We start from the raw sequence: 26,947 nt of genomic DNA on the forward strand, positions 1-26,947 counted from the left end.
GAGAATTAGATCATGAAAATAATATCGATGAGTAGCTTTAGGCATAGCTGGACTCAAGGGCTCAAAACATGTTACTTGGGTGAAGTATCTCTCCACATCTACAGATTCCTCCAATATGGTGATAAGATGCCCACCATGGCTCCGAACTTATAGTCAGTGGTTTTTAGCAACCTCAATAAAAAATGCACCCCTTTCAGTTGCAAAAGAAATTGGTGACTGTCAGTGGACCATTCAGAGTCACCTACCTATTTTTAAACCATCTCCATGGCCAGAGGCATGGAATACACTCATTGGCTAGACCTGGATCATGGGCTTGCCAGAGACCATTTCTTGAAGATAATCAGGGTACTGCCAACAGACAAAGGACAAATGGATATTGGAGAAGCAGCAACAAGTGCTCCCTAGAGTGAAGTTGCAGCAGCAGCAGCAGTAGTAAACAGCCTAGGATTCATTGTGCTCAATGCTACTGTGCTTGAGAATCAAGGTAAAATGAATGATGCCAGTGACATTGTAGCCATCTAGAAAATTGTTAAATGATTGTGACTAGCCACTTAGTGAAAACCAGGTTTTTGTAAATATGGTGCTCTTCAGATTTCTTGAGACAGACAAAAGAGTGAAAATCAGGGAATGAATCATATAGTCTTTCAGTTTGATTTGTTTAAATTATTTATAAGGACTGTTATAAAATATGTAAGGGGAAGGGGAGAAATTGCTCCTTGTTACTATAATTAAACAGACCTACTAGCAAGATTGATTTCATTTTTCTCTGTGGTGAGATCTGCATTGGGGTGTGGTCATGTGGTCACTAGTGCACTCTTACTGGTGTAGTTTTGACTTCAAAGGAACGAAATGTAGTTGTGTACTTAATTGCTCTCTATTGGATTGTCAAATAAGAATAGTTTCTAGAGAAGAGTTTAGTAAAGATTCAGTTCTGAGTGCCAGAAATGAAACTAAACAGTCTTCAGGGATACTTCTGACTGTCTGAAGTCATGGGTAAAGTAGAAGAAAATGACAGAAAATCAGAGCTCAGAAGATGAAAATGAAACAGGGAAAGCAAAATAAAAGAGCTGAACCCAGAAGAAAGTTCCAGAATGCCACCAGCAGTTACCATATAAGCCCTTGATCACACCCATCCAGTGCCTTTTCTTAGGTAAGCCAGCTTTATGAAATGATGAGTCCTGGCTCATATTTTCCAGAACACTTAATTCTGTTCATCTGTTTTTGTATCCTTCCTTGTTGTTGATAGTCTCTACTGAGCATCCGTGGCTCCCTGTTCTCTCCAAGACGCAACAGTAGGGCGAGCCTTTTCAGCTTCAGAGGCCGAGCCAAGGATATTGGCTCTGAGAATGATTTTGCGGATGATGAGCACAGCACCTTTGAGGACAATGACAGCAGAAGAGACTCTCTGTTTGTGCCGCACAGACATGGGGAGCGGCGCCACAGCAACGTCAGCCAGGCCAGCCGTGCCTCCAGGGTGCTCCCCATTCTGCCCATGAACGGGAAGATGCACAGTGCTGTGGACTGCAACGGAGTGGTCTCCCTGGTCGGGGGCCCTTCTGCCCTCACATCTCCTGCTGGGCAGCTCCTCCCAGAGGTGAGACCAGTGAAACCTGCAGCTGTTGGGAAGGGAGGTGTGGCTGGTGCAGGCAGGAATGGCTTTCTATTTCCACCTGTATGAGTTTTAGTGAGTCTACTCTTCAAAGGCCAAGGGTCAGTTCAGTCAAGTTATGAACTTATTTTGTCAAATTGTTCCTTTCAGACTTTTCTACAAATGAATTAAAAAATAGGTTGGATCTCATAGACTATAACGAGAAGTCTTCCATCATTATTACCACACTATCAAACTTGCCGAAAATACAGAAACAATTTATCATGCATTATTTGTAATTAATATAAGCAAAATAAATGCAAGAAATGATATAAATACCCATCTTTAGCATCTTGTTATTTCTGATCCTTTAAAAGGAGAACTTGATACTTGCACTTGAGGTAGATAGTATACTAAATGCATCTAAATTCTGCAACACAACATTCTTCCTCTTGGCATGTCAAGGTGCTATAACATTTTAGCACCCAATCAAATGACCATCGTACATTTATATGGTAAAGGAGCCACTCGAAGTACCTGGTAAAGTAATGTGTTATAACTTAGAGCAGATTTCAATTTTTATATTACTGTCCTGAGTTTTTAAATAAACATAATGGCCGTAGATCATGCATACGGAACTTAGTGGGATTTAGTTTCAGCTAAATACAAGACACTGGGATATATTATTGATATTTCCTTTGTAAAACATAAGTGCTTTTTAACTTTGGTATTAAATAAGATTTAAGATTTCATTTGCCAATACAAAAAATTCTAGCAATTTGGTTGTACTTTATAGTTTACCAAATCATATTAAAGTCTTCTTTGTATGATTTTTTTTTTTTTTTGCAAAATTTTACTCATTATAGTTGGATGAGCTCTGTCAGTCACATTAAAATCATACGGAGTCAGCTTTCAGTCACCTAATAGAAGAACTTCTTACTTTGGATTATAGAAACAGCCATTGATCATCTTTACTTTTGTTGCCTGGCCTCTCCCCACCACTTCTCCCAGAGAGATATTCAAGTATCCTAGAATCAGATCAAACTATGAATAAAAATATAACTTTGTTGTGAAAAATCTGGAAAAATGCAAAAAGAATATCAGCTTCTCTTAAAAAATAATCATGCCTATGTACCAGACAGTGTCCAGAACATTTTACTTGCATTAATTCATTTAGTCCTCACAATAATACTTTATCATAGTTATTAATATTATCTCCATTTTACAGAGAGGAAACTGAGGCCTATGTATGATGGAGCTAGGATTTGACCCTATATATGCTGGGTACTGAACCTATAATCTATCCATATTGCAATATTACCTCCCATTAATTTTCTTTAAATTTTCTAAAATGGAAAAGAAGAGATCGTTAAGGAAACAAACACTTTCATTTTTACCCAGTGTTTCTCAAGATAAATTTCATCATCAGACTACTTGCTTCAGAATTCCCTGGGATACTTCTTAAAATGGAGATTCTTCATTTTCCCCTCCCTCCACCCCTGGCAGCTACCATTCTTCTCTGTTTCTCTGAGTTTGATAACCAAAGGGTCCAGCGTTTCAGTTATGCAAGATAAATAAGTTCTGGAGATCTACCGTATGGCATAATGACTAGAGCTACGAATACTGAATTGTAAACTTAAAATTTGCTAGGAAGATAGATCTTATGCTGTGTTCTCAACCCAAACAGCAACAGCAACAATGATAAAGTGGTGGAAGGAAACTGTAGAAGGTGATGGAAATGTTTATGAACTGATAGTGGTGATGGTTCACAGGTATATACTTATCCTTAAACTCATCAAGTTGTGAGCGTGAAGTATACATAGCTTTTTACATGTTGATAATACTTCACAAAAGTGGTTTAAAGAAAGAAATGAAGACTTCTGGGCCCACTCAGGTTTACTCAGACCCAGACCAAAAGGCCAGGAATCAGTGATTTCTTCTTTCTTGACAAGCATCCCACATGGTTCTCACACATAATGAAGTATGAGTATTTCTGATCTTGATAAATGTTAACTGAGAACACAAAAATAAATCTACAACTTCTTTACATAAATGCAAGAGAATTTCAGTCCATCAGAAAATATTTAGTGTTTATCAGTAATTATCATTCCTGTCCTATCACAGAGGGTGGAATAAATCTCTGAAGGTAAATTCGGGCAGTTTAAACAAAGCCTAGTTTAGTATCTGTTTCCTGCTGCTTGGTGTCCATCCTTCAATGTTGCAATCAAGTGCTGTGAGGCAGGGCACCGCACCATAGTATAGCAGGAGCTGCAGAGGCAGACCAAAGATGTGGCTTTGCAAGACCGCAGAGAGAAAGAACAACAGAAAATAAACAGCTGTGGGCAAATGCTGCCTTCCAGAGCACACAATATCCTGCATTTTCACATTAATTCAATTGAAGCAATTTAATTTAAGAAAGAATTTCCTTGGTAGTATCATTAGAGAGTTTGAAATCTAACACTAAAAATTAGACAAATATCGGATAACATGCCTGATTTTGTATAGAGCAGAAGGGACCAGATGGCCTTTAAGTGACCCCATTTTTTTCCTCCAAACTTTGACTTTCTCTGATGAGGCAAAATATTTTCATTTCTGATGCAACATTAATAGGATGTTACGTTCTTAATAATTAACTAAATAATAATTAAACTAAATTTTATAACTTTATCTTACACTTACAAGAGAACCCATCCTTGGCATTGAAACTCTAATTTAAGGCAAGACATCATAATGGGGGATCTTTGATTTTTAGCAATGATATAATGAATTGATTCTTTTCTATTCCAAAAAAACTCACCATAATTTCAATATGGGCAGAAATTTATTCCTACTTCAAAAGTTCAAACAATGAAGTTAGTGATCATAGGAGAAAAAAGAGGCAAGACTCAAGCATTTCTAATGCAATTCTGAGTGCTAATAATAAAGAAGTGAAGTGAAGTGAAGTGGCTCAGTCATGTCCGACTCTTTGTGACCCCATGGACTGTAGCCTACCAGGCTCCTCCGTCCCTGGGATTCTCCAGGCAAGAATACTGGAGAGGGTTGCCATTTCCTTCTCCAGGAGATCATCCCAACCCAGGGATCGAACCTGGGTCTCCCGTGTTGCAGGCAGATGCTTTACCATCGGAGCCACCAGGGAAGTCAATAATATAAAGTCACTTTTATTTCACTAAGGATGTTCCTCATTTATAAAATAGCAATATGAGTCCTGTTCACCTACTTTATTGTGCTATCAGTAATTAGCATTATTTTATTAACCTGTGTACCTCTAATGCATACATAGTCAAAAGCAGAGTTTCCACTCAATTGATAGTGAAGTTAACAATCACAGGAGAAAAAAAGGGGCAACACTCAAGCATTTCTAATGCAAGTCTGAGTGCTAATAATAAAGAAGTCACTTTTATTCCTCTGAGGATTTTCCTTATTTATATAGCAATATGAGTACTGTTCACTTACTTTATTGTGCTATCAGTAATTAACATTATTTTATTAACCTTGTTACCTCTAATACATACATAGTCAAAAGCAGAATTTCCACTCCATTAATAGGATTGTCATTAATGAGGATGAACATTCATTTAGGTCACCCTAAAATTAATTTTACTGTGAAAGAAAAGTAAAATTCATGAGAAAAAAATAACCCCTCTCTGAAACAAAGCTTTTTAAATAAAAAAGTTGTCTCTTAGAATTGAAAATATTTAGCCTCATCAGGGAAAGGCAAAGTGTGAAGGTAAAAAATGGGGTTGCTTAAAGGTCATCTCATCCCATCTGCTCTATACAAAATCATATGTGCAGTCCTGTATCTGTACCTGTCTATAATGAACAGAAGGCTTTTAATATGGAATTCACACTTTAGGAGAGCTACTACTGATGCATATTAGGGAAACCTGTAAAGTTCTTTTCATTCATTAAACCACATGAAAATATATAAAGATCTAATAAGATGTGAGTAAATCAAGGACTAATATGTTTCAGTTTGAAGCTCTAGATAGGATTGACTGAAATGCTAAAAGGTTCTATCCTATAAGAAGCAAGATCCCTCCAGCCCAAAGCTCCAAGCTGGAGGAATTAGAAAAGTCCATCTTGATCACAAACCCAGGCATCCCTGAATTCTGAGAATATGATGGGCTTTCAAACCCTTCCCAAGAATGATGATTCTAGCAATGTCTTAGTGAGCTGTTTATATCTGACAAAGCATGGTGAATATTTAGCGAAATAACACCTATTGCGGGAACACTTTGGGTTTTGCTGTCCTTTAAAAATAATAGTTATTTCATAAAATTTTATTTTTAGGGCACAACTACTGAAACAGAAATAAGAAAGAGACGGTCCAGTTCTTACCATGTTTCCATGGATCTTTTGGAAGATCCTACGGCAAGGCAAAGAGCAATGAGTATGGCTAGTATTTTGACCAACACCATGGAAGGTATGTCAAAAGTCTTACAGCACAATTACTTGGTGGTGCTTTGGTAATGGTGATAAAAAACTTTCATAAATTCTAAGAGTTAAATTCTTCCTGAATTGATACCACAATACTATTATTTCTTTTACTAAATAAAAGTAAATTCTATATGCAATACATGGATTCTGTTGTTTCATATAGATTTTTACATTTAGCCTCCAGGAAGCTACTGCAAACTCAAGGTATATCTGGAATATAACCTTGGTAGATTAAGTTCCTAAACTGTTGAAGTTTGTCATGTGCATGACATCAAAAGGAATGTAATGATAAATGTTTATTTTTATAGTGATGCTAACACAGGTGAATTGTATTAACTGCTTGAGACTCAAGCTATAAGCTCGTTTGATTTAACCAGAAGTATAAATGAAAAAAGTGGAAATTAGGGTTTAATATTAACCACTTTGAAGCCAAGTTTTCAAAATTTTGTAAAACTACTTTTGCCTCTCTCTCTGATCAGAGTTTAATAATATCTCAGCTTTCTCTTTAGTTCCTGATTATATATGAGTAATTAATATATTGTTAAGAGGTCTGGATGTTATAATTCCAAAATAAAGAATTTGGGGACAGCTTGGTTTGTGATCAGTTATTGGCTCTGTGTCTATATGTGGCTCTGTAGTTGCTTCTTCACCAGTAAAGTATTGATAATGATGTTTAGAGTAACATTGTTGTAAAGACTAAATGAGACCTCATCCATAAAATACCTGTGTTCCTGGCATGTAAAAGGCAGTCAGTAACTAGTATTATCGGTTGCTTTGTCATTGTTTTGTTAATGCACATGTTTATCCCTTTCTGTGCTGTTAATGAATTCAAACATCAACTATCAATTTCACCTTGGAAAATACTTTCATATAAAATATATTTTATCATCCTCCCTTGCTCTCCTTTGCCCTTCTCTCCCTTTCACTTTATAACCCTCCCTTTCCTTCCCCTCCCAAGTGTGTGTGTGAGTATATGTGTGGAAGGAAAAAGAAAGATGGAGAATGAGAAAGAGAGAACACAAGCATGTGCGTGTGTTTCTCTGTTAGTCGCAGTTTTATTAATACTGGATAGATTCTTGGAATAATTATTTTCCAGTCTGAATGCAAAGATCCCGTGATATTTAATATCAATACTCAAAACCTGAGAGTCACAGCCAGGAAAATCTCACAATGTAGATGGCCATATATATCACAGCCATGTCAGTTACTACAGTCCCAACATTCGTAATGTCCTAATGCAGTATCAGAAATCTTTTCACTGATTTCTATGGGATATTAAACTCAGTACGTTCTTCCCCAACCTCGCCTGCGTTAGCTTGCACTCCCTCTTCCCCCCCAGCTGCCAGTAGCTTGCTCCTCCCTGTCCCTCCAGGTAAATCTTTTGAAGATTCTCTGGTCTTCTGCTCCTTGCCATAGCAAAACCACTGAGAGGAAGCTGCCAGTGGTTCTGCTACCGATGTCAGCAGCATGTCTGCTCCCTAAAGCAAGAAGTAGACAAGGAGACAGGGTAAGTCTTAATTAACACTAATTTGCACTACTGATGGCAAGTTTGAATTAACACTAATTTGCACTACTGATGGCAAGTTTGAATTAACCTGAGAAGTTACTTAAAAACATCAAGCCACCACCACAAAATTGAACTTATCCACTAAGATACAGAGTTAAAAATGAATGCACACATTCCCGTATCGCCCTCCATGAATACGTGTCTCATGGACTTGCTTAGAGTGAAATGATGTCCTAGAGGTACGAGTAACTTAGGAAGCAGGAGACTGAGTGTTTGGCTTTACTATCTGCAGATATTTTCACTTGACATTTTTGCAAGGAACATGGCTGAGTTTCCATTCTATTTTGCACTGGTTGTGTAGAATGCAAAGCATACTTTATTCACTGTATCTAAACACTCTGAATCTGGCATTAATCAAGGCTGGTTGTTAGCTACATCGTGCACACAGGCAACTAGAACTATCTTTAATATAGTCCTTTTTGGTTCCTGATAATGGTGGAAAAGGGTCTTAGGCTGACATAATCTGTTTATTTAGGGATCCTTTCTTCTAAGGCTAATCGTGTTTTAGTTCACCTTTGCTTTTTTCAACCAGGCTTCTTGACCCACGCTGACAACTTTTGTTTTCCCTCTTTTGAACTACAGCTCAGTTTCCATTGTCCAGGGTTATGAATAGCCTCCTACTTAATGACACTGTAGGAGATACACAGAAATGAATTGGTTCCTTTTCAGGTTTTTAACATGCAAAAACCACATGGAAATATTTCCTGGTCACATCTTTGGGAAGAATGATGGGAGGTGAGGGGGAAGACTGGGGAATTGAGGGAAACCAGCAAAGATCTAAATTGAGTTGTAAATGTGTCTCAGTGTGGATAACCCACCCAGGAATAATGGAGATGTGGCTGTAGTTCTCGCCTGAGTGCTTTGTTTTGTTTCAAAGTGTGATAATTCCTTTTCCTTTTTGGCATGAGTAATTGAATGATTTTATTTTAGAACTTAACAACTCGGCTCCACTTTTTCCTGGTGTCAAGATGAGCAACACTGGCTGTGTTTTCCCGTTTGAACTTTCCTCTTATTTTTTTCCACACAGTTTCCATTTGCTTCTCTTTATCTACTAAATTGCAAGTAGCATTTTAAAAAATACTTATGCTGACTGTACATAGGCAAAGAGATTTTTTTCAGTTCTCTTTAGTTATTTACTGTAAATGATATTGTCCTTTTATCTTCAGTATGAGTTTATTTGGGAGTCTTAAAAGCATCTACAAAACAGCACAGAAAAACTATATGTTTTTCTTCTGATTTACAACTTAACTATTCTTTATTGTTTACGAAGTTACATATTAAGAGAAATGGAAATAAATTGGGCACTTAAAGTATTTCAGTATCTAAGGACACAATTGAAGAATCTGCTTCTAATGGAATTCTGTAAAAAATAATCAGGAAATTAATTTACTTTAGTGAAGTAACAAACTTTATAAAATTACTAGTAAATGTTTATCAGCAAAGCAAAAATCACTACCTATGGTAGTGTTTGTCCATTGTATGAATTCCCTTAAAAAGTTTAATTCCTAGTAAACTGTCCCAGATTTGGAGAGATATTCCAGTTGCCACAGTAGGAATACTAAACTGACCAACCAGAGTCAGTTATGCTATTGATGAACAAAGAATTTCTCCTCAATTTTAGTGCTCATCAGTGCTAATCAGGTCTCACATTTGGCTGAGCAAGTGATAGAGAGTGATATTGGCAGAAAACAACATCTGCATCCTTTTCTCACTCAGTAATTGATTGAGATAAATATACCAAAGAAAAATAGTAGATAATTTCCCACTTTCTAATTCTCCCAAATTCTTTGCCAATATTTACTTTTTCAGTATTTTGAGCATCACCTTACAGATCCGTGCATTTCTGTCTTCTCTCTCCTATTATTTAGTTGAAATTCTTTTTTGAAATCATTATACTATTTTCTTCAGTAAATGTGCTTTTATATGAAATCTTTTATCATAGGTTTGGTGTGATTCTTATTTTAACACATTAAAATAAATGCATTTCATGAAAATTTATTGATTATACCTATGTGACATCTAAAATCCTCTTGCACTTTACCAGTAGTGCATCAGTCACGTTTTGTGAAACAGCGAGGATCTCACTTTCTTAGGGTGGATATTTCCTCTTCTTTTGTGTCGTCCAGTTAAATCAAGAAATGTGGGGGGGGAAAAGAGTCTTGCTAAGTTTAATACATAATACTATATCTAATTAGGTTTAACCAGAAACTTTTAAGATTGGTGATACTGACAAAAGTCTTTCATTAGAATACCCAAAAAACATATCTAATCCAGGGAACTGAAATTCATCATGACTAATAAAGGTTTTAAAGACTTCTCCTGAGAGAAGTCTTTCATAATATAAGTGCTCTATCTGGAACATAGATGACGTTTAAGTATGCTCGACACAAGTCCTACCCATTAATTTATGGTAGCCTTGAAGATAATTATCAGATAGTGTAATGTTATAGATAGAATCTTGGAAACCATGTTTAACTAAGATACATTTGTAAAGTTTACTAGCCCATCCACATTTTTTTCCTGTCCACATTTTTTATGACAGCTAGTCTATCAGTGCTTTCCTGCTCAACCATGAGATTAATCTATAATGCCTTTTAACAACTTCAGAATTTTTTAAGAGTCACTTTCAATTTAAACCAAAGGCTTCTTAAAAAGGAGGAAGCAGTTTTCATAAGTATTCTGTTTTCTTCCAGAACTTGAAGAATCCAGACAGAAATGCCCACCGTGCTGGTATAAATTTGCTAACATGTGTTTGATTTGGGACTGCTGTAAGCCATGGTTAAAGGTGAAACATGTTGTCAACCTGGTTGTGATGGACCCTTTTGTTGACCTGGCCATCACCATCTGCATTGTCTTAAACACCCTCTTCATGGCCATGGAGCATTACCCCATGACGGAGCAGTTTAGCAGTGTGCTGTCAGTTGGGAACCTGGTAAGGCTCACTGAGGGCTACTCTGCTCATTGAAAGAGTTTATGGTTACTTTAATGAATTTCACATATCACTCTCAAATTAAATATGAATCAATTGGCCATATTTACTTGGGCAACAAAAGTGCAGCATTACTTTTTTATAACAAATTATATTGCTTCAGTTAAGCAATAGAAAAGAGTCAAAGATTTTATTTATAGTTTGACTTAGAATTAAATATAAATTCATTAAAAAGATCATTTTGAATTACAGGGGACATAGATCTATGGTAAAATGCTGATGTGTTCCTCAGGTATTTAGAATAGACTCTTTCAGACATGTTTACATTTGTCAAACAAATTAAGTCAGATAATTTAAAAATATCTGTTCATACCTGTAGATGGATTTTTAAGGGAAGAAACATCATATAGAGGTTATTATTTCTGTTTGAATTTGTCCTATACATTTAGGAATTTATAAATAATTAAGTTTTGCATATTTTTAACTTAAAATTCTATACTAACATTCGTGGCTACATGGTAGAGTGATAGAAATTGAAGTCAATATGAATAAATTCAGGTAACATATATTGATATCAATGTAAGAGGTTAATTAAGTTCCCATGAACCTCCCACCTTGATAAATGAACATATAAACAGGTTCTGTATAGATAGTAAATGATATATTCTGAAGGATGGTATACAATATTTTTAGACTCTGAAGTAACCATTATTGTTCTATTATAACCAGATAGGTCTTAACTGATAAAGTTACAATATATATGCTGACCACTTATTTTGTACCAGGCATTGTGCTAAATGGTTTACATAAAATCCCACTTTCTAGGTACCCACAAAGTCAGTCCTCAGGTAAATACTATGAATGCCTGCATTTTACAGTGAGGGGATCTATACCCATGAGAAATTGACAGAGCAATGAAAGCTCTAAATACTGTATCAGAAACTCTAAAAGATATTTCAGAGACTGTTTTAAGCTATGCCCCAAAATCACAGAACTTTAGGAAAGGACAATAATGTTACCTAGTCCAAATGTTTTCATATATGTAGGAATCACCTCAACATTATCTATAAAAAAGTGAGCAAGGGATAAAATAAGCTTTTTGGAGATGAGTATTAGGAAACAGCTCAAATGGACTTAAGCAAAAATAAGCAAAATAAATTTTAAAAAATAATTCATTACTTCAAGTAACTGAAGTCCATTTGGGCATAGCTCCAGGTTTTAATCTGTCTAGATTCAAATTCTCAATCAATGTCATTGGGAGTTAGCTTCTTGCCAGCTTTTTCCCAGTATGTTTCTTTCATCTCTGGCTGAATATTCTATTGATGGCAGTGTTCTACCAACTTCTATCCTACTGACACAGCTCATTAAGCAGAAGGAGTATGCCTCTTAACTGGTATTTCTAACACAAGCCCAAGTATTGAATACCATCAACCTGGTTGGAGTTACAGAACCATTTCTAAACCAGTCAATCTGGTTCTAGGGTTAGAATGAATGCCCTAATAGGTAATCATTTGGTGAGTTTTTGGAAAGCTAGGGAGATCAGAGGCAAAGTCAGGGTGTTGACTGCAATGAGTTACTTGAACCTTTCACTTAAGAATATAAAAGTGGAATATTAGTTTTATTGTGTTAATTCTTATATTCTTCATCACTTGATAAACCTCAACTATAGTAAACAATTAAATATCAACTTGAATACAAACCATTTGAGGATACTAATTTCCTGGGTCTAAACCAATTTTTAAAACTCAGAACTAAATTGTGATTTGTTGGGAATAAATTAAATTGCTTAATAGTTATTTATGCTTTCAAGAGTCTTCATTCGTATAATAAATATTTCTCACTTAGGTCTTCACTGGGATCTTCACAGCAGAAATGTTTCTCAAGATAATTGCCATGGATCCATATTATTACTTTCAAGAAGGCTGGAATATTTTTGATGGTTTAATTGTGAGCCTTAGTTTAATGGAACTTGGTCTGGCAAATGTGGAAGGACTGTCAGTTCTCCGATCATTTCGACTGGTAAATTAACTGAGAGTAACCATAATATTTTTATAAATAATTTAATTAGTAGTCACTCTTTTCTTGTAAAAATTGAAAGATTTCCCATAGCTTTAATTTTTTTTAAATATATTTCTAACAAAACAGATGGTAGTTTCTTCTTCATTACAGTTTTAATGCACAGATTAAGTTTAATTCAAATGAACAGCCAATAATTCTCTCCTTAGTACGTGAATGTCAAGGCTAATGGGAAGAGAGAAAATAGAGGTCATACATAATCCCAAATCAAATTAAACAACACAATACATAACTCTCAGCTATATGGGGTTTGCTTAAACATAATAAGGGGCTTGATTGGGGCTTTGGATGGGCTCCTCTTTCTACCAGCGGCTAAAAGATTATGGAATTGCCCGCTTTGCCCCTGTACAAGACTAGGGACTGGGTAAAGTTCACAGAAAAGAGGACAGAGCTCCTATGCATCTGTGCCTTTAGCCAGGTCAGGAAGTCACCAAATCCACTCTCTAAGAAAAGTTGCCTGTATAACATTTTAATTTTAGGAAAGGCTCTTTCATTTGTTCTTTATATTTGATAAGTCTAGGCCTCTTTTTAAATTAAGAGACAAAATATCACTTGACCCATTTCCATTTAAAATGTGATATGTTTTATTGTGCTGTTTATTTGAGTTGGCGCCAACTTTTTGTGATTTATTTTCAAACAACAGACATTGTATATAGCTGGTAAAGACAGATTCCTATAGGCAAACTATCTTAATGGTGATTAGTTTCAAGAATTTGTGATCAAGTCTGTTTAGAAATTTCCTTACTACTTTCAAATATTTGTTTTGGGAACGCATGTAAGAATTAAAGATTTTAAAATTTAAAAAATAAAAAAATAAATTTAAAAAAATTAAAAAAAAAAAAAAGATCCTTAGAGCTGTGATTTCCTTTCCTAGTCTTTAGCTGTGGATCTAATTTGAAGCTAGAAGGATAAAAAAAAAAAATTAGCAGTGATTATATAACAAGTAAATATGGGCAACTACTTTTAAAAAGCTTAGTAGGTCTTTATGATAATGTGATGCAGTTTAGGAAGGTACAAAGCATAATATCACTAATGTCTTGCTTAGTATATCAGGCTCTTTTGCATTAATTATTCTCAGGGAATAAATTAAAATTTTTGGTTCTTATCTTTGCTCCTTTGGGTCACGTGGTTGCCATTAAATAATGCACTACTCTTAGCCTGACATTTACTGAAGCATCAGAAATAAAATGCTGATGCTGTTTAATGGTAAATGGTACTCTAGAGGCTTCTATGACACACTATAATGAGTTGATTAATTAAATCACTGAAGACCTAAAAGTTGACAAAATATAGCTTTTCATACAAGTCCAAGTATTTCTTATTTGAGTACAATAAATCTCCTTTAAAATACAGCCAATATTACAACACGCTAAAGTTCAAAGCAGTCTAAGATTTAAAGAAATTAGTTGGCTTTTCCCTTTATCTTACCTAATTTAAGTGTTAATGTTGTTTACATTTGTGCATTTCAGTATGATATTTCAAGTACACTGAAAAATATATCCATTTGGGGCTTTTAAATAATGAGAGCCTCTACTAGAGCCTCTACTTCTCTGAAGCAGTTTCTGGTAATCACCATTAATTTTAGGTATTTCAGCTCCTTACAGAAAAACAAAAAGAATAATATAAATGCTTATGTAAGATTATGGAATTTAAATGCCAATTTAAAAAAAACTGTATTCTTATTTTATTTACAATATATACTATTTCAGAATGAAGAATATAGACAATAGTTTGGCCCACAAATAACCCATCACCTAAAACTGAGACACTGTAGATTTTCCCTATAAACAAATATACAGATTCTTCCAAATGCAGAGCAGTAATGACCTTGTTTCTGTTTTCAGCTTAGAGTTTTCAAGTTGGCAAAATCCTGGCCCACCCTGAATATGCTAATTAAAATCATCGGCAATTCTGTAGGGGCTCTGGGTAACCTCACCCTGGTGTTGGCCATCATCGTCTTCATTTTTGCCGTGGTCGGCATGCAGCTCTTTGGTAAGAGCTACAAAGAATGTGTCTGCAAGATTTCCAATGATTGTGAGCTCCCTCGCTGGCACATGCATGACTTCTTCCACTCCTTCCTGATTGTGTTCCGGGTGCTGTGTGGAGAGTGGATAGAGACCATGTGGGACTGCATGGAGGTCGCCGGGCAAACCATGTGCCTTACTGTCTTCATGATGGTCATGGTCATTGGAAACCTGGTGGTATGTGGTAAAACATTTTTCTCATTTTCAGTAAAAGATAATGTAACCATCAGGAATGTTTTGTATATTTTTTTTAAATCAAGTTTCAATTCTTCATGATGGCAGGAGTCAGTTATAGATCAGACTATAGAAATCTACATGAACTCTTTTTAGTATTTGTTTACATTATTTTAATTTTTTTCCCTTTATATTGAACTGTAATTGACATGTAACACAAACTCTTAAAATATCTTTTGAACCAAAGTTGTTCTTCATCTCTGTATCTCTTACTGTTCCAAGGAGGGCCATTTTTGGCTTTTATCTTTCAGTTCTTATGCTAAAGCATGGCAGTGCTGTTAGATAGTCATTCATTTTATTTATAAATACTAACAATATTGTCACTTGAAAATGTTTCACATTTGGGTTCTCTGCTAGTTGGAGTTAAAAAAAAAATAGCAATCATCTGTCCATTGAAAGCACATCAGTATTTGTTGCACAGAAATGACAGTATGAATGAGTAATACTGACTCAAGAATCATTTGTTATCATTTCTGCGTAAAATGAACTATGCCCAACACACCTCTACTGAGTCCTGGGGGCCTGGGAACGATGGTAGGATGATATATATGGCACAGTGATAAGACATTTACTCAAACAGGAATAAAAAGAGTAAGTGAAAAAAATGTGAAAGCAAAGTGTTATATGTAAAGTTTACAAGATGGAAATGTTGCTTTGCGACGGCAAGGATCATCACAGAAGGCTTTGTCAAAGAGTTCAGACCTGCACATATCTTTAATTGAGATGTGAGAAGAAAGTAGACCATCCCAAGCCAGGAAATAGTGGACCCAGTGGTTGGGGAAGAAAGGACAATAGATTTATTTGAGAGGGATCAGACTCTCATATGTTAAATTTATTATACTAAGTTGCTTGATCAGGCCCCAACTCAGTGGAATAGAACAAGGACTATCGTAACCAATATTTTAAAGTCTGCAATTTATAGACTTCATTTTCTTTCACATTAAAAGTAACCTCCAATCCCCCAGTCAGTTCACTTCAGTGACTCAGTGTCCAACTGTTTGCACCTCCATGGACTGCAGCACGCCAGGCTTCCCTGTCCATCATCAACTCCCGGAGCTTACTCAAACTCATGTCCATCAGGTTGGTGATGTCATCCAACCATCTCATTCTTTGTCATCCCCTTCTCCTCCTGCCTTCAGTCTTTCCCAGCATCAGGATCTTTTCAAATGAGTCAATTCTTTGCATCGGGTGGCCAAAGTATTGGAGTTTCAGCTTCAGCATCAGTCCTTCCAATGAATATTCAGGACTGATTTCCTTTAGTGTGGACTGATTTCCTTTAGTGTGGACTGATTGGCTCAGTCCCCCAGAGGAGGAGAAAAGGGAAAGGGAAAAAAAAATTATCATTTATTTCTATTTTTTGCAACATTTCAGTCTTCTCAGTATCCTGTTGTTAACTCTGACCTGTTCTTAAAATAACAAGAAACATGAATAGTGTACAGTTCAGAAATGTGAACAGTGGCTTATTACAATACACATTTATTAATTACCTCATAATTTCTGTAGGTCAGAAATTTGGGAACCACTTATCTAGTTCTGGTCCTGGGTTAGTTAAAAGATTTCTATCCAGATGTTGACGGGGGACAGTTATCTTGACTGAGATTGAAGAATTGACTGCAAATAAGGCTCACTGTCATGGCTGTTGCTGAGAGGTCCCAGTTCAGCCTTACTGGCTGTTGGTAGAAGGCTTCAGTTTCTCTCCACATGGATCTCGCCATAGAGTTGATTATCTTCATGACATGGCAGTTGGCTTTTTCTTCCAGAGCACAAGACACAAAGCAAAGGGCAAGGAGAAAGCTCTCTTTATGTTCTAATCTTGAAGTCACATTCTGTCACTTCTGCAGTATTCTATTGACTAGTCATTAAAAAGAGCTCACATTTAACAAAAAGGGATTAGACTTTAACTTTTGAAGGGATGAGTATCACATAATTTTAAGACCACTACAATTCTAGATATAACTTGCTTGCTTTCAGAAGATGCAAGAATACATGGAACAGGAAGAAACGATCACAGGGCTACATAGAAGAAAAACAGAGAAAATGTCATTGGTTTGTATTTTAGATTTGGTTTGATTTCATTTATATATCTGACATACATTGGAAGAAGAGAATGGAAGGCAGAGAAAACAATCCTTTATGACAAGAATGAGTGAGAAGACTGGACACAAGCAGTGAAAATTCATAGTGGGGGTAGCAGAAAGTGTTTGAGGCCAGACTGAGTAGAGTTTAATTTATGAAAAGGCTGATTATACATTACCAAATTGAATATTTTTTCCTGTAGACAGTTGAACGCTACAGATGTCCTTTTATCAGGAAAGTGGCAATGAGCAAGTGGAATTTGGGTAGAATTTATGGAGCCAGAAAACACAGTGAATTTAAAGAAACTCAACATACCACATATGATCTTTTGTTTACTGAAATAGGGCACATCTCTCTAACTGTACAAAGGATTCAAGTTGGAAAGAGAATTTCAGGAAGTATTCATACCTATGGATGTCATTTATATTAATTTGGATTGCTACATATACCTAACATGGTATAACAGATAAAATAATAATTTCCATCCATTGTCATATATTTAAATTCTGTACCTTTTTTAAAAAATTAAAGAATCTCCTTATTTACTATAAGTTAAAAAGTATTCCTCCTTTTGTGATATCTTGTATATTTTTTCTAGAGTAACTAAGGTAGTAATAATACCTGTCATGTTTATCACTATCAAGGAGATATGTTCATATCACATTTCCTTAAATAAGATTGACTGACCTGGTGCACTGCTTCTTACAATTCTTCCTTCTCATCCTCACCAAAAAGGTTAATGTCTCCCAAAGACAAGGTGACATAACCTCCTGTAAACACACATAAACTCCCATGTAATGCTCGATTACTTAATCACTGCCTAGCCCACAGACAAGACAGAGGTGGGGCTATAGATTGCCTTTTCCAGGCTATCATCTTGGTTTGCTAACGCTATGGCCAGAAATCCTCTTACAGGTTCAAGACAGGTGCTGCAGAAAAAGAATACATTTTTTTTTTTTAAGATTACCACACCTAGAAGTAGTCACCTCTATCTCTAAGTGGGCCATTAGCACACAAGAGGGATGTGAAAGGGAGTTTTTCTCACCAATTAAAAATCAGGCTAGAAAAAGTATTAATACAGGCAATATGTTTCAATCTTGAATCCCAAGTGGAAATTATTATTCCAAGAGAATAATTTGGGGACACATGAAAGAAACAGTCTGACTCAGTGAGCTATTAAGTCTGTCCATGACCATGTGTGAACCAGGATCCCAGGTTCCAGTTCCTGAGTAAGCTTGTTGAACTGTATTTCTTTAAATTGCCTTTGGTCTCACCCACCACCTTGGTCAGCTGTTACACTGATCAATACCCTTTGGTAATAAAGGAGGTCTAGAAACAGAGATGAGATTGAAAACAGAAAAAAGGTAAATTGAAAGATAGTATAACAGAGAGTAGGCTGGATCAAAGTAACAGTGATATAACAGCTAAACTGTCTCAAGGGTTTACCATGCCAGTCGCTTTGTGAGGGCCACATGGATCCCTTAGCTGAATCATCAGAACAATCTTGTAAGCTTAGCACTGAGAAGATTGACATAAACTTGATTCTTACCCAATGCTTGAATTCTAATATGAAAAGGGAATGGACCATAAGATAAAACAGTAAATGACATAATAGATACCTGCTCCAAAGCTTTGAGAGGAACTATAGTTGGATCTCACTCTGGGAAGGTTGACTAATATTTGTCAAGAAAAAGTTCCTAATAGAAAAAGTTCATTAATGAACCTTAATAAATCAAATCTAGAAAAAATTATGGTACCAAAATTCAGTTTTATTAGGGATAAAACCCAAAATGTAACATTTAATTTTTTCTCTTTCATCTATTTTTATCCAAATAATACATTCAAGGCAAATCACAATAAAATATAACTTTACTGGTAAATTTCAGATGTGAAGGAGCAGGTCTTAGTACGAATACTAACAACCATGGTATAGCATCTGAAAGATGTCAATATAGACTCACAGAATTATGTGCAGTCCTTGTTGGATCTTACACGATTTTTTTACCTTTCTCAACACCATTGGTTAGACTGACTCATAACTGGTTAGACAAAGGAACTCTGAGGCTCATTAACCTATTAGAAAGGTAGGAATCCAGCAAGAATGCAGCATCCTTTTCGTTGGAGTTCTGCTTAAAACCTTTCCTAGGATTCCTCTTCTGCCCTATTTCCTTTTTGTCTTGGGACCCCTTCAGGGCCATACCCTTTTCTGTCATTGTTCTGTCTGTTTCAGTGACCAAGAACTCATATACTTGGTCTTGTGCCCATGAGAGTGCTCTATTTCTTAGTAAATTACCTCTTTTTGAGTGTACATAGCAGATTTATGGTCACTAATCTTTTTGCTAACCCATATCAGTGGGACCTATTTTTTGGAGACTCAAGTTGTTAGAGTAATCAGTGGTCTGTAACCATTTCTTTATACTATTTGCAACTACTGTATAAATCTAGTGGCCATGATTTTCTGAACCAAAAACTGAGATTTTTGATCTAGTGGTAAATATATATTTTTTTCTAAATTGATAAGTTATCTAAAGTGCAAGAATACGTACAAACATAAAAATAAAATAATATTTAAATATAGTGGAATCATTTTGGTTCAGGAATAAAAGTATAATAAATTAGTGTCCTGGAAAACCCAGGTTACATGGGGAAAATACTTAACATCCCAAATAAAACTTTTTTTTTTCCTTTTTCATTGTATAGTTATCTAGATAGCAAAAATTTTTCATTTGGAAATGAACTTAATATAGAAGCTTTAACAGCAGTGGTTTTAGTAATTTTGCAATGACTAAAATGTAAATGGTGTTAATGTAGTATTATTGGCTAGGTACTTTTTTCCAGGATAGTTTATCATAAATTAGGAAGAATATCTATTAGCAAAAAGTGAGGTGTAAGAACAACTTTGGAAATTTTGTAGTTCGGAGCAATAGAAATAATGGAATGTTTTGATCACCAGCTTTCCTATTGTGTTTTAGGTTCTGAACCTCTTCCTGGCCTTACTCTTGAGTTCATTCAGTTCTGACAATCTTGCCGCCACTGATGATGATAATGAAATGAATAATCTCCAGATTGCTGTGGGAAGGATGCAGAAAGGAATCGATTTTGTTAAAAGAAAAATACGTGAATTTATTCAGAAAGCCTTTGTTAGAAAGCAGAAAGCTTTAGATGAAATTAAACCTCTTGAAGATCTAAATAACAAAAAAGACAGCTGTATTTCCAACCATACCACTATAGAAATAGGCAAAGACCTCAATTATCTCAAAGATGGCAATGGAACTACCAGTGGCATAGGCAGCAGTGTAGAAAAATATGTCGTGGATGAAAGTGATTACATGTCCTTCATTAACAACCCCAGCCTCACTGTGACTGTACCAATTGCTGTCGGAGAGTCTGACTTTGAAAATTTAAATACTGAAGAATTCAGCAGCGAGTCAGATATGGAAGAAAGCAAAGAGGTAGGAATTTCTACATAAGAAGATATTTTGGTATTATGTTTGCTTTAAACAATCCAGACTTTTAAAAATTATTTTCTTTCTATAAAAAAATAGGAAATACCTATTGATACAATTTCTGTGGCAAAATTGGTGATAGATTAATTGACAATATAAAAGTATATAGCTAAGCAAAATATAGTTAACATTCTTTCAAGTAGTCACCATTTTGAGTTGCTGATAATATTCAGGTTAATATGAATTTTTTAAAAGATTTTAAATAATTTTTGATTTGTGAAAAATGCCTCAGTTTATCCACTTTCTTCCTTATAATCTTCCCACAATGGTATTTTATTGCATATACTAGAAAAATGCTTGGTGAGGGGCAGTTCCAATCCTCATTTTGCTACATTCTTTGCTTTTATGGAATAACATGAAATGTGATTTTATTTAGTTTTCACAGGCATATATTTAATGGAAGTATCATTGGGATCTTGGCTTGATATTTACTTGTAGTTTCATGTTTCCAGAAGTAAACAGTGTTTTGAAGGAAGTGAGGGTAGTGATGAAGAATCAGGTTGAAAATATTTTTAACCCTACTGAGCACAGTGCATGCTGTCTAAATGTAAAATTCTAAATTTTCCAAGTCTTTGATTTACTAGATGAGTATAAATACCAGGATATTTTCTTGGTTTATTTATAGATTACTAAGCACAGAGTTGGGAATAAAGAGAAGGAATTTAAACTCTTAATGTTTGTTTACACAAAAATGAAGCCAGAATTCCCAGCAATTAACACTTGCATGAACAAATAAAAATAACAACCAAAAACAAAGATTTATTCTTTGTTGTTGTTTGAATTGATTGGCAAGAAACAGAAAGACCTCTATTATTATTCTCATCCTAAGAATGATGATTTGGGAGAGTCAGACACTGAAGGATGTAATTTAAGTAGTGAAACAGTGTCACAAAAACTAGGGATCAGTTAATAAAATTAAAAGCAAAAATATATTTCTAAGAAAGGAACCTTAGGTTGTTTAATCAGTTTTACTGTATTTATCCTATATAATTATGGAAAAAGATGCTATTTCTGTTTCTTTTCTGTAAGATAGTATTGCTAATTCAGTGATTAGGTGGAAGTAGGTATTAAACATTAACTTCAGAGAAAGTTTAAATACAGTTACTAAAAGTAACATTTAGGTAGCAAGACCATAGGTACTAGTTTCACAAAATAACAATGAGATTCAAGGGGGAATTTAAAAAACCTTATAGCCCAGAGCAAATAATTGCTGTAATTAGTTGAACTCAAATGTACACTAATAAGCTGAATAATATCTTAATATCTAGTTAATTAAATTTGGATAAGTGTGTTTGGCTGGGCTATGCTGAAATGGTGGGGCCTAATTTTTTGTATTGTAAGTTTCTAGAAACTAAGGATTAGTCACTCAGTGTCTAACTCTTTGCAACCCCATGGACTTGCCTGCCAGGCTCCTCTGTCCCTGGAATTATCTAGGCAAGAATCTGTAGTGGGTAGCCATTCCCTTCTCCAGGGGATCTTCCACACCCAGGGGTGCAACCCAGGTCTCCTGCATTGCATGCAGCTTCCTTACCATCTGAGCCATGAGGGAAGCCCAGACACTAAAGTCAGCATTTTACCTAATAGTAAATATCTCCTTAGAGTAAGGGAGGCCAATTTTTATTTTTATGTATGTTTAATTTAGCTCAGCTGGCAAAGAATCCGCCTGCAGTGGAGGAGACCCCAGTTCAATTTCTGGGTCGGGAAGATCCCCTGGAGAAGGGATAGGCTACCCACTCCAGTATGCTTGGGCTTCCCTGGTGGTTCAGAAGATAAAGAATCCCCCTGCTGTGTGGGAGACCTGGATTCAATCCCTTGGTTGGGAAGATCCCCTGGAGGTGGGCATGGCAACCCACTCCAGTATTCTTGCCTGAAGAATCCCCATGGACAGAGGAGCCTGGTGGGCTACAGTCCATGGGGTCACAGAGTTGGATATGACTGAGCAACTAGGCACAGCACAGCACATGTTAAATTTATGGTGTTAACTAAAAATTAATAATCAAGAATCAAATGTTGATGTCACCAGTCCATTTAAACCTTTGGCTAAGTTTGAGTATCTTTTGAGGAAGGATAACTTGACATTCACTATTCTTAATTTTCAGACATTTTAAAACCTCAAACTTCTCCAAAAGAGCATGTATTTTGCCTCATCTCAAACCATTGTGTTTCACATTAGAGAAATATCTAGTAAGGTGGAGCTTATAGTAGGAAAAATCAAAACTCTCTTCTCAGTTTCTCTTGTAAACATTAGACTTTTTCATGTGTTTTCCGTTTGAGTTAGGTATTCCAAAATAACACATGTGAAGTCACTACTTCGGAATTGGAGGTAGAGAGCTGATCTGCCAGTTGAAAGTAGAATTATTTTGTTGTTTTAGCTGTGTAGTCCTTTTAATACTTGTGTAGAGATTGCTACTTGTGTTTTAAAATTTATTATTTGGTAAAATTTTCAATTATGGCTTTATGTAAAACTTCTTAAATATAAACTCATAAACAAATAAAGGATTAGAGCAATAGTCTAGGAAGGGCCTATGTTCAAGTTACAATCTTCTGGCATTTTGGTAACTCTATACTAGGAAACAAAAGAGAACTGAAACAAGTATCCAAGAATTACAAGTATTCCCACCTGAGATATCTTTTTAGGGTTCTGCCTTCAAGTTAGTTTTGTCTGGTCATTTTCTTAATTGGTAGGGTTGGATTGTGGTATTAAATATCACATGTGAAGTATTAACAAATGGAATAAGATATTCATACTAAGTGATATTCTTTCTAACTGATATGAAATAGTAAAGGGAAAAAATGGAGCACGTTTTAATTTTTGGAATGCCTATAATGAATCCCTTCTTATAAGGCAGACTAACCAAGTGGACACAGAGGTCATTGAGGTGTTTGAACTAAATCCTCTTCTATTTTACCTTTGCCAAATTTGTGTGATTCTTTGACAGCTTTCTGTAGATTCTCTATAGAGTATATCATTTTAAATTCATATGGTAATTGTATGCTTTAACTCAAGTTACTTTGACCGTATGTAATGTCATTCCTTTCATACTTTTGATTTCCAATGCTTGATTTCTTTTATAGAGTTTTAATAATTTAAGCCATGCTTGAATGATTATTTTTCAGAGTAAAATTTACTAGTGCAATATGGTGACCTTCACTGCTTACCGTTCTTACTTCTCACAGGGGTAAAAGCAAGCTGGAGCCATCAAGAATGCAGCTCTGGTGTTTTTTAACCAGCCAGAGACTCCTGCCACCACTTTTACCCAGGTTACCTAAGCAAATTGTACATGTATAAATATGATTAGTTTCTAAATGAATTTTGACTGGCCTGCATGTTACTCAGCTACATTCCTTGCCCATCCATTGGCAGTAAAATAAAAACATGCACAGCTGCTCTTATGCTGAGTCATAAAGCATGGTCAGGCAAGTCTGGCAACCCTAACTTTCTAAAAACTAAGGTAGCTGCTAATTTTCTTACATAGATTTTTATAGAAATTACATTCAGTGAAAAATAAAAGTGCATGCGTTTATAGATTATTTAATTCCATTTAACATTACAGAGTTTTGAACATGCTAAGGGTCTAAAGGAGAAATATAAGGTACTCTTTGAAAAGCTCTTGCAGGATGCTTTCACTCCTCTGCCCTTTTCTTAAGTAAATGAAGCCCTTATGAGTGTACTTTGTTGGTAATTTGTTGTTCAGTGTCATATTAAATTTTTCTGAAGGGTAATCTGAAAGTTAGAGCAATCCCTTATTCATGCGCAAACTTTCTAAGGGATGTTTTAATGTGAGAATAATGCAAATGGAATGTTACGTTTTTGCTGCCAGCAGCACTGGTACAATTTTTGTCTGCTTCATTTCAGAGAAAATGGTATTGCTCTATTTAGCACTTGACCAAGAGTGTTTTGCCTTTAGAATACAAGTCGCCTGGAGAATCTGTTGATATTTACCCCTAAAACTCCTGAGAGTAAAAGAAAAGGAAATGAATTTCTTTCGTACACCAAAAAGGAAAGATAGGAGGGAAAGAAGGAAGGAAGAAAAAGAAACAAACAGAAATGTTATAGATGGTATATGCACTCTGAAAAAAGATCTGATATCTACTTTCTTCATTGTATTGCTTTTTTTGTCTCTCTTTTATTTCATCTAGAACTTCTGGGAAACTTTCTCTTAAAGAATATTATTTAAATATATCATGCAACACAAACTCATATAGAAAGAAAACCAATGTGAACTCTATTCCTTTCATATTTATTAAATAAACGGACCTACTAGTCATTCAGCTAAGGCAGTGAGTATAACACCATTCTATAGGCTCCATTTAGCAGAACTTTCATTTCCTGATGTTTAAATCACAGTTTTCTCCTAAAATATGTCAGCCAAATTGCTCAACCCAAGTTAATTTCTTTCAAGGAATGTTAATTAAATGCTTTGTAATTTAGATGCAGCTTCCTCTCCTTCTGCCATTAAAAGCATAAAACAACCCTAACATAAGCACATTCGGCTCTTTGGGTGGAGCAATGATCACGGATGTGGGGGAGCATTTTTAAAATATTTCAGAACAAAATATTAAGTCACTGGCACTCTACATTAATGAAAGATAATGCCCTATATACTAGAGGAATGAGACCAATATCAGTAATCATATAAATTAAGACCCCAAATAAAACAGATACCCATATACACAGTAACTAGAGAGAATTATTTTTTCCTGTTATGCATTAATTCTTCAGAAAAGTATGAAATTTGACTCCTTAAGATAATAGCTTCTTTTTCCTAGTTTCTTAGAGGTAAGATTAGCTTTCTTATTCTCTGAGTTATTATTGTTGTTTAGTTGCTAAGTCATGTACAACTCTTTTGTGACCCCATGGAATGTAGCCCACCAGGCTCTTCTGTCCATGGGATTTCCCAGGCAAGAATACTGGAGTGTGCTGCCATTTCCTTCTCCAGGGGATCTTCCCAACCCAGGGATCGAACCCTAGTCTCCTGCATTGGCAGGCGGATTCTTTACCACTGGGCCACCAGAGAAGCCCTGATAGGGCAGTATACTGATTTCTAGTGCAAGGAATAGGAGAGGAGAGCAGGCTGTGTAGAGAAGGTTTGGGTAAGCAGTGGTAGAATGGTTTCAGTAAAACCCATCTATAATTTTATCCTGGATAACGTATAAATCTTCAAGGGAAAGTTTTCCAGTGGGATAGTGATTAAAGGATTTTAAAAAAGCTCTAAATAGCCTTAATGTAAGCAAAAAAAATTGACCAAACATGGGACTTAAGGGTTATTTTTGCCATCCCAGGAAAAATACTTAAAACTTTGCTATTTATGGATTATAGAATTTTGTAACATGTCTGTTATAAAGACAAAAGTGATTATCTGAATAATGTAATATGATGATAATAACAGTTTTGAATTTGCTTTTCCTTACTAAGAAGAATAATTCCTTTCTATTATTAATGTGTCACTTTGGCCTATCCCATAGGAACCGTAACCATCACTTTCATTACTTGGATATTAAGATTTTTCACATAAAATAACGTAGAATTCCTTAAGTACAGACTAGAACTAGGATCCACATGGATCAAAGAATTGTCATTCTTGGTGACCAAAATAGATATGGAATACTTGATTTAATCTATATTTTAATTATCTCCCTTTAAAAAAAATCCCAATTTCTTTTATTGACTAGGATTAGCACATACCTTTTGTCCAAATTATATACTTTATTTATTGATTATATTTTCTTAAAAATATCTTAACTTCATAATAAGAAAAAAGTGTACCTTTGAAAAACTTAATAGAAAATGATGTTTTCTGTCCCTTTTCTGTGTTATGTTTTAAAAAATGCTTCTACTTTCTGAGAGAAGGACTATGAGTTTGGCAGATGTCTGATAATAGTTTGTCAATGATGTGGAAAGTAAAAGTTGGAAGTATAGTGTTTAAAAATAAGAAATAAAATATTGTATCTTGATATTTATTTATGAGATCATTAAGCAAAATACAATTCTGCCCTGCTTAACTCCTATGATTATGATGACCCAGCACTTTGAGGAACCTGGCAGACTTTCAGTAGTAAGAACCCTGTAATATGAAATTTTCACTTAAATTTAAAAAGTTCAGCTAATATTTCATCTGAAAATAAATGATTGCCAATGCCAGGTATAGCAAATAATTCTTTATGTGTGTTTAATTTCTTGACTATCCTGACATTGGGGGATATCCATATTTAAGGTTTGAGTAGGGAAGGGCTGTACTAACAGTATCATTCAGTTCACTTGTCTTTCAATAAATAAGCATAGATTATAATAAGGGAACCTAAACATCTAAATTTTACCAAAGCAAAGAATTGGTTTTATTTCTAACTGGTTAATTTTTTGCTTTCTTACTCATGTGGCATTTTGCCATAAATGATGCCTACATTGGAAACTTTATGGAGAAGCTTTATCTGAAAGTTATTCTTTTAAGTACATAAGTACTAATAATTCCATATAAATGATGTACATTTGACAGTTTAATTGGTGAATTT

The 26,947-nt window shown here is 35.2% G+C and overlaps 1 protein-coding gene across 4 annotated transcripts in view; it reads left to right on the forward strand.

The window, feature by feature from the left end:
- SCN2A (sodium voltage-gated channel alpha subunit 2) overlaps positions 1-26,947 on the forward strand; it is a 145,985-nt gene that overhangs the window by 84,531 nt on the left and 34,507 nt on the right. For all 4 annotated transcript variants that reach the window (XM_018063994.1, XM_018064007.1, XM_018064002.1 and 1 more), the window contains exons 12-17: positions 1,247-1,594; positions 5,879-6,011; positions 10,286-10,524; positions 12,367-12,540; positions 14,442-14,798; positions 19,904-20,383. In XM_018063994.1, the coding sequence (XP_017919483.1) occupies positions 1,247-1,594; positions 5,879-6,011; positions 10,286-10,524; positions 12,367-12,540; positions 14,442-14,798; positions 19,904-20,383 (1,731 nt within the window). The remainder of the gene's footprint in view (positions 1-1,246; positions 1,595-5,878; positions 6,012-10,285; positions 10,525-12,366; positions 12,541-14,441; positions 14,799-19,903; positions 20,384-26,947) is intronic.

This window comes from Capra hircus, chromosome 2, assembly GCF_001704415.2.
Source record: "Capra hircus breed San Clemente chromosome 2, ASM170441v1, whole genome shotgun sequence".
Classification (NCBI taxonomy): Eukaryota; Metazoa; Chordata; class Mammalia; order Artiodactyla; family Bovidae; genus Capra; species Capra hircus.